The 9,060-nt window shown below is 35.6% G+C and overlaps 1 protein-coding gene across 1 annotated transcript; it reads left to right on the top strand.

Annotated features, from left to right (window-relative positions):
• The first annotated feature begins 818 nt into the window (after positions 1–818).
• LOC140011407 (uncharacterized) lies at positions 819–1,322 on the top strand. Its single transcript, XM_072060205.1, has 2 exons — positions 819–998; positions 1,080–1,322. The coding sequence occupies exons 1-2, from the start codon at positions 819–821 to the stop codon at positions 1,320–1,322; spliced, it is 423 nt and encodes a 140-aa protein (XP_071916306.1).
• The last annotated feature ends 7,738 nt before the right edge of the window (positions 1,323–9,060 follow it).

The following is a 9,060-nucleotide window of genomic DNA, read 5'->3' as shown; positions in this document are numbered from 1 at the left end:
TCAAAAAATATGGCATTGTTAGTTGTTATCTTTACTCCTAAACCGCTTAAGTTTAATCTCTAGAAAATCAAACTCTGATAGTAATTGTTAGGCTCGAAGACAAGCTAAGAGGGGGAGTGAATTAGGTTTATTATAAAGCTAATCAAGTTATGGGCATTTTTTGCTTAATATGAAATTTACCCTCTTTTCTAAGTGATCACACAATGAATCAATCAATGAATGAACAAAATCACTTGAGAGAAGTAGAAGATATAAGCAATTTAAAGATCACAAGATAACAATAAGTAAATAAGAAGAAAGGAATTGCAAACCAATTGACTACCAAGCTCCTCTTGAACTTGAAGATCAATTCAAACAAGCTTCTTTAAGTTGATGAAATACAACCAATCTTGTGTACAAAGAAAGGCTCACTTTCTCCTTGCCCCAAGCTCCACTCGGTCAAGTTAGGAAGTTTTGCTATCTCTCAGGACAACCCTCACACTACCAAGACTACAAATCTTTTTTGGAGAGTGTTTTCTCACTAAAACTATCCTATATCTTTTGTATCTTCAATGTGCAAAAGTTATTTGAAATTTCTGACCATACTCTATTTATATGAGACCAAGACTGCTCAGGTCATTTGGGAGGTTGAGGGTTTCGTAAAGCAACTGGGTATAGCAAAGATATTCAAAAATGATTCTTTCCAAGGGGACATAGACGTTATATGGTCAACTTTAGCTCCTTCATCTACAATTTCGCATCGGCATGTGGCCGTATCTTGGGATAAACCACCTCCGAGTTCCCTAAAGCTTAATACAGATGCGAGTGTCATGCAACAAATGGCCGCTGGGGATGGGCTGGTCAGGAACCACCAGGGGGAGGTAATCTTTGCCTTTTACAAAGAATTTGGTGACGTGGATGTCTTGGCTGCAGAGAGCCTTTCCCTCTTATTTGGCTTGACTTTGTGTGTTCAAAGTGGCATGGATGGTTTTGCTGTTGAAGTCGATTCGGCGGTGTTGGTGAGACTGATTCAATCGAACTCTCTGGCCAAATGACCCCTATGCAATACACTACGTCATATCAGGAAAATAGTAGCTCAGGCTTCAGTTCAGATTTCACATGTCTTCAGAGAGGCAAACGGTGCAGCAGATAAATTAGCCAGCTTGAACTTGGGATCACAGCGAGTCTTTAACTTACCTCAAGAGCTGCCATCTGCGGTTAAAGCCATTGTAGCTCTAGATTCAATGTCGTTTCCCAACTTTAGGACACAAGTTGTAAGGGAATCATTCATGGGAAAGCACGGTGTTCATGGCGGTCACGAAAACATCTACAGGAACTGCTAAAGTACAGAAGGTACTGTCTTGCAAAAATTGGAACGGAATCCCGAATTATTTCGACGTATGAATCTTTCTATGAAGTGCCTCGCTTGGTAAGAGATGATTTTGCTCTTGATCAATTGGATTTTTCAAACTTTCGTAGACTTAGAATGTAGTAAGTGCCATGTGATCTTTTTCTTCAATTTGTGTTTTGTTGGCAGGGAGTTTTCATCCATTTATAAGGGGAAACTCTGTCAAAATTTTTTTAAAAATAAATAAAATTTTCCATTATTTAAAAAAAAATATGAGACTAAGAAAGTGCTTCATTAATACTTCCAACGGATAGAAGATAGCTGAAGAGTCAACTAGTCACTAGTATAGTTGGGTTTTGTTTGTAATCACCGAATAGTTAATATGATTTTCCCTAATATAGTGATCCGTGTAAGGACCCTTCTTAGGGTCTACTCTTTGATTTTGGGTTACAATCATAAGGATGTAATGGTATGGGTAGTCTCTTTTGGGGATGTACATAGAACTCTTTTGCCGATGTATATAATGCGAATGGTACTCTTTTGCCGTGTGAATAGCTTTTATTTGCTTTTGCCTTCGAGTCCCGGCGAGAGTTGGGCAGGCGGTCCGCCGAACCCTCTGGTTCACCTTAGGGTGAGGTGGGGCTGTCACATGTTTCCCCTTCAAGATTGATCCGAATGTGTCTCTTTCTTTTCTTGCGTTCTTTTCTCTTTTTTCCCACGCATATAGATTTTCTCTTTTTGTGCAATTGGATCAAACCTCAGAAACTCAAGAAACGGCTTAGGGTTTTCACATGATCAGCCGCAACTTCCCTTCTTGTTCCAAAGAATTAGGGTTTTGCAAGAAATCCAAGATTTGGAAACTTGGTTTTGAGATTCTCAAGCAACCCTAGTTATTTACCCAAGAACTTCAAGATTTGTCAAGCGATTCTAGCAATTCAAGAAACTTATCAAGAACTTCCAAGAAATAGAAGTAAACAGCCACGGATGATTCAAGAAACAAAATCCAACACAAGTTAACAAGAAACCCTAGGCTTTGAAGCTTCGGGTCCTTCAAGAAAAGATGACCACATTGGTTTTTTTTTATGACTCTAGGTGATTTCAAGACTCAAGAACAAGATGATAAAACATCAACAAGACCAGAAAGTATGATACAAGTAAAGATGGAAGTACGGCCAGCAGTTAGACTATGCGAAACAAGTAATGAAGAAGCAAGAAACCCTAATAATCGTCTTAGATGCACACGGATAGATTGGACACTACTCAATACAAGATGTGACACGGAGTAAAACACAAGAACACAAGGCACAATTTGGATGTTTAACACAATAACAAAGAACGGACAGCAATCAATGATTGAAACAACAAGAACAACAAGGAAAAACCCTAGCGACCCTACTAAGAACAAATGACCAGATTTGAAACAAGAAAAACTTACTTCGACACGAACAAGATATACTTGAATTCATCAACTAGCTCTAATAACCAAACTGATACAAACCCGCCTGAAGGCATGAACTAGTATCCCACCAAGCCTTGGACCTAGACGAAGAAATCAAGTTGGGGTGCTAAATAACACTTGACCCGCCTAAACCTTAAGATTATGAACCTTGAATTGAATCTAAAACCACAATCGAATGATTTAGTAAACCAATGTTGTCGGTAGAAGAACGCCATAACTAAGATGGATACCTTGATTGTTAAGTTCGATGAATACTCTCAAGAAACTCTCAAGTATTCAAGAAAGGCTCTCTAGGCAAGAGAATGTGAATAACTCACAATGTTTGCTGGAAAAATCTAATCGTCCTCGAATGACTAAGACTTAGGCTATTTATAGCCTTACAATGACTCCAAAACCTAATCTAACTTCGACTTACTTAAATGACTAAAACTCTAATTAAATTGACCATAATTTCGGCTCATTAAGGGACATAATCTGGCCGAAATAAAACTCCTAGTAAAATGACTAAAATTAGCAAGGAAATTGACATTTAAACCCTCTCTTAACAAGATTAATAAAATGAATTTAACTTGTAACTAAACTAAGCTAGCTTGCTCCATCAATCTTCAACCAAAATAACTTGAAGCTTGTGTGATGGCATATCTTAATTCGCATCAAACTACTCAATAATCAATCGAAATTGAGCAACAATAGTGATAAGACAATTCAAAGGTTAACAAACAAATTTGGATTAACTCAAATAACACGTGCGTCCTAGGGAATAGAATCCAATAATCACGCTCAATCATGGAAGAAATAATCAACTAATGCGACTTTTCTTGTCTTGCTAGGGATGCATTTCACTAAGACAATTGGAACTCGCTTTCACCGATGAACTGAAATTAGCTAATACTTAAGTTTCCCTACTATCATGGTGAAATCTCAAATATTGACTAGATCAGGCACAAGAAATGTCATGCACATCCACCTAAGTGCACCATTACTTTTGTGTGCCTATTCCTCAAGTTTCACTCATTCATTTTCCAACATTGTCAACTATTTTCATAGATTAGCAACTAAAATGGCTTGCAAATGGTGATCAAGCATTCACAAGTGTTAAAGTATGAACAAGTGAACAAGCAAGTACAAAATATAGCAATAATCAACTAGATCTAGCCATAATCAAAGCATAAATAGTTTCATCTACCCCTAGAACAAGAAGAGCTAGTTACACATAGTGTATTTCACAATAAAGCTCATAACTTCTATGAAACCAAACATCTTTCAAGCAAATAAAAAGGAAATAGAGAATTCAAGTGAAAAACAAGATTTCCCAGGTTCATTAATTCATAGCCATCCAAATATTTGATTACATCAAGTGTCCTTTAAGTTTCTGCAAGAAAATAAGAAAACTAGACTAAAAACTAAAACTAGAGAGAAACCCTATTTTCTTTCTTCTCCTCTTTCATCCTTTTCTCTTTGATTGCCCCTTTTTACTTATACTCCTTATTTCTTTTACTTTTTCTTCCTAAAAAGCCCTTAATTGGAATCTCTAATATTCCTTCTTCAAGTGTACAAGATGCTTTGCCAGCTTTCCAGCCGAAATTCATTGTGAAACAAGAGTGAAAAAGCAAGTGTAAAATGTGCACAAGTTGTTCTACAAATTGTAAAAGAGAGAGGTAAATCCAAGCCCTAGGATCCGAGGGGTTCCAGGATAATCCAAGCTCGGATCTAGGGTTTCTTCTATTGTTTTCACTTATTTTGCAAATAAGATCTTATGCCTCTCTCATAGGGATATGAGCTCGGATCCCTCGCTTTTGGATCTGTTCCTCTAGCTTCTCAGATGATATCTCGGATCTGAGGGTAGTGATATGGATCCGAACTCAGATCTAGCTCTCCTATTTCCAACTTCAATTTTCTTCCTTTTTTGTGCGACTTTCTCTTCTTGTTTCACTTATGCGTTATCCTCCAACAAGTACATTACATCTTCTTCAACTCAACCAAGTGTTTCATGCACCAATAACCTACAAACACCACACATTTATGCATTAATCCACTCATTTTGCACGTTTAGTTCCCTAAGCGACACTTGAAGAAATTTTCACCAAAATGGGCTTAAAAATGGCTATGAACCCCTAAAAACTTGCCAAAAGCTTGCAATATAATCATATGAAACACATGTGAAATATTCACTTATCACATTTGACAAAATATCATTCATGTATATAGCCATTACCCAGTTCTATACCCAAATACTTTTCCTATCCTCTATAGTCTTCCATTGCTTTTCCCTAACCTGCACCTCACTACCTACATATAAACAAATCAACCACCACTTAATTTTAGAACGATACCCCTCCAGTAATAGTTCAATAATAAAATCTATGAATAGAATTTGACACAGTTTCAATTCTTTCCTTCACAACATTGCCAAACCACCAGATTTTCCAACTAGATCAATTACAAATAGCTTATCATACCTTAACTTCAATCTCACTTTATTCATAACATTCTTTGTATTTTTTTCATTTCAAATATGAAAATCAACTCAGGGGAGTGGAGTTTGACAACCTCCTCTAACTGGGATATTATCAAAGGACTCCCAACACCTCGATAGTTCCATACCAAAACTCTTATTGAGAAGTGGAAGCCTCATTTAGGTTCGGCTCCACCACCTCAGATGTATTTTCCAAAACTATCTCATAACTCACTTTCTTGATCCTTTCCTGGTTTCCAATCTGACCCCATTCTTTCTCCTTTCCTAGCCTCTCCCTCTACTTCGTCTTACCACAATCATTATCCACTTCCACAACTTCAATCTTTTCACCTAAAGGCACTCTCCTACTCATCTCCTGGACCAACCTTTTCCGCCCTTTACTCCCCTTATATTTCTTAAATTTTAGACCTATGTTATCATTATGATCCTGCTTCTTGTTCTCAGAGACTTTACCCTTACTCCTACCCCTCTCACTCTCCTTCATTCCTGTATCATACCTATCTATCCATATTGAATCAAAATGTTACTTAGGTAGCATAACTACAAAATTCCAAACTCGTCTATAGGTAGCAAAATGTTACTTATTACATCACTTCTATAAGATCTATTATCAAATATCAATACTATTAAGAGCAATAGCTCGGCCTTTAAACTTTTCACACCAACCGAATTGCATCTCATCCTCCTCCATGTAAACTAGCTAGTTCATACTCTTCATTCTTATCTACAAAATTGTAGAGTGTGACCTAAGCATATACATGCTCAACAAGTAATTTACCCTATCCTTACTGGATCATATATGTTGCATAGATACATATATATGTGTATATATTCATAACTTTCAAAAAACAATTTCATAGTTCACATTACAATCATAGTACATTGCAATAACAATTCTCATGGTTCACATTTAGACTTCAATGACCATACTCACAAAATTTATTCATTTACTCAATTAGAGGATTATGCATTCATCGATCTCTATGTACATAGCACACAGTTTGGCCCCCACTAGGAAAGATCCAAAACAATGATAATAGAGTCTAGTGTTTAAGCCCTAGCAACCAGTGTCCAAAACAATAGAGTCTAGTGTTTATCGCTCCCCCAACTAAATAGGGTTCAAAATAATAAGGATTGCATCCTACTGCATTCTAAAATGTGTTAAACGCATCCAAAACAATCACTAACAATCACTAGCACTACTGATCATGCATCCTACTGAGTTCTAAAATGTGTTAAATGCTTTCAAGATTGGAAAAACTGTACACCATGAACTTCAAACATCCCAAATATCTCCTTGATCATGTTTTCCCTTGAAAACTGCGGGCCAAACACAAGTTTAACAAAACATAATTTGCATATAAATTGTCAAACGGAACCTGCTTCTAAACCAAAATTTGTAACTTGAGTTACACTTCGAATTTTTTCCTAAAATTTTATACGCATACTACTGACATATAAAACTATCAATCTGCAAGTTTTCATGAAAAAAATTAACCATAGGAATATATAAAAAAATTTTAGAAATCTGTCCCGTGAACCAATCCTAATTCTGGTTTCCTTAATATTCAGCACGCAACTTATATGTGTTCCACTCTTCTGAACCCTTAAACAATCTCAAATTCAGAGCACTAGACATGGCCATTGCATTTCAAGTTCTAAGTTTCAATCTACAATACAATCTACAAATTTTACCAAGAAAAACCCAAAATTATACCTCAACTGGAGTTCGTTCTTTAGCACCTTGATCACACTGGGGTTGAACAACTTCTTCGCCAACTTCAGCCGCAGCCCCTAACTCTCTCTCTCTCATTTGGTTTCTGGCATTTTTTTCATAGGGAATAAGCGTCTCAAATTCCCAGTCCTAAAGCTATTCAGAAACAGCAGACAAGACATAACCTAATCCTGCATCAGATAGGATTCTTTCCCTCTTATGTCCAGTGTTAAGCTTCTTTTTTCATAAGGTATTTCGAATTGCTTTTAATCTGACTCATTAGGACATATTTCCTTATCCTTCCTCACTATTTGAATATCTTTTTTCAGAAAATCTCCTTTCTAGAAAATTCTTCTTATTTTCATTTTTAAATAAGTCAGCTGTCCAAGAAAACCAAAACTGACTTGTTTGTTTGTTTTTCCTTCTTCTAGAACCATCATTTCCTAATTGTTTCAAGCCACTAACCATCATATTTAACACATACTATGTTTTGCTTACTAAAAGACAATTATTACATATCAAACAAAATTATTTTTCAAATAAATTCATAAATATTTGACAAGTAAAACTTGGATTTCACTAGTTTAAAACACAAGGATTATTTTCCTCAAACATTTACACATTGAAACACCTTTATACTTTTAAAACATACGACTACACATTACTACTTAGTAAAATATATTTTACATTAAAGGAACATTTTTCTTTAAACAAATAATTAAATCACATGATTTTCAAAGAAATGAAGAAGCTTATTTTGAGAAAACCCTTTAATCCTTTTCTCAGGCAGTTAGTTATGAAAATAAGTATTATCATAACTAAAAATTCCACTAAGGATCTATGAAAAAGTACGGGTATATTTCTTTTAGGTTTTCGCATCATTTTTACATTCATTTTTCAATCACTTTAGCCTTCCTATATATACTACATGTTAGTGACATTTGAATGATGTGTAGCAGCATATAATGTCAAGAAACACTTTAGTTTTTCTAAGTTTCTTTAGTTTTTCTTCTAGATTAGGGATTGTTTTGAGTTTTCTATATAGTTAAACTAGGCTAAAAATTTTGAATTGAAGAAGAGGATATGGAGGATCATTTGTGACAGGGATTATTCATTCATCAACTCTTTATCTCTTGTATTTGAATTCAAATGTTTAGTAACAATATAAGGATATTATTTTCTTTCTAAGTTTTATTCCTTGGGATTAGATTAACTAACTATGTTTGTTATGTAATTTTCCAAGTTGTTTTGGTTCATAAATTGTGCAAAATATTTAGTATTTTTGATATCTCAATCATGATTAACAAATCATTAATTATGGTTATCTACAGATATTGAATAATATAGCAAATGTGGTAGTTCAATGTTAGTTCTAAAAGTGCCAAACTCAGGAAATACACTTGTGACAATAGATGTGACAGCCCCACCTTCCCCTAGGGAAGGGTTAACGAACTGTCTGCCTAGCTCTCGTCAGGACTACTAAGCCAAAACACACGTAAACCCTACAAAACGTGCAAAAGAACTTCGAGAAAATGAACTGTCGAAAACGGAATTAGTTACACTAAACGATGCAATAGCACTTCAATTGAACGCTCAAACGAAAATCGAAAAAAGTGAGTGCCACGTCAGAATCCGGCCGGATTCAAGGCAGTGAGCAAAAACCAAAATTTTCAACCTCCCCTGCCAATCCGGCCAAGTATCTGGCCAAGATCTGGCCGGATATACGGCCGGATTGTCTGCAGTTGTTTCCTACCAGATTGCTTTTCTTTCCTTGCTCGAGCTCTGAACTCGCTCGATTTCCAACGGACACAAATAAGGTTCACCAAAGTCATAGAGACATACAATCTCAAACAAACACACTTAAGATACATGATAGATACATGATAAAACACTTATACATATACATTGGAGTCTCCAACAAATTAACTTGAAGTACAAGCCATAATATCCGTACTTATACAAAATACAATTAGGGTTTCAATTACAGAGGAGTTTAAACAAAACATATATATATTTTAGCTTGACTCTTTCTTCCAAAAATTAGTATTCCAAAATATGGTTCCCTGTAAGGAAAACAAAGGTAA

This window comes from Coffea arabica, chromosome 7e (genome assembly GCF_036785885.1).
Source record: "Coffea arabica cultivar ET-39 chromosome 7e, Coffea Arabica ET-39 HiFi, whole genome shotgun sequence".
In the NCBI taxonomy this organism is placed as follows: domain Eukaryota; kingdom Viridiplantae; phylum Streptophyta; class Magnoliopsida; order Gentianales; family Rubiaceae; genus Coffea; species Coffea arabica.
This window is presented reverse-complemented; position numbering and strand designations above follow the sequence as displayed.

Excerpts from the sequence above, each read along its gene's own strand:
- LOC140011407 (XM_072060205.1), top strand. The coding sequence starts at position 819 with ATGGCCGCTGGGGATGGGCTGGTCAGGAACCACCAGGGGGAGGTAATC. Across the intron at positions 999-1,079 it reads AAGTCGATTCGGCGGTGTTG|GCTTCAGTTCAGATTTCACA; the intron begins GTGAGACTGATT and ends ATAGTAGCTCAG.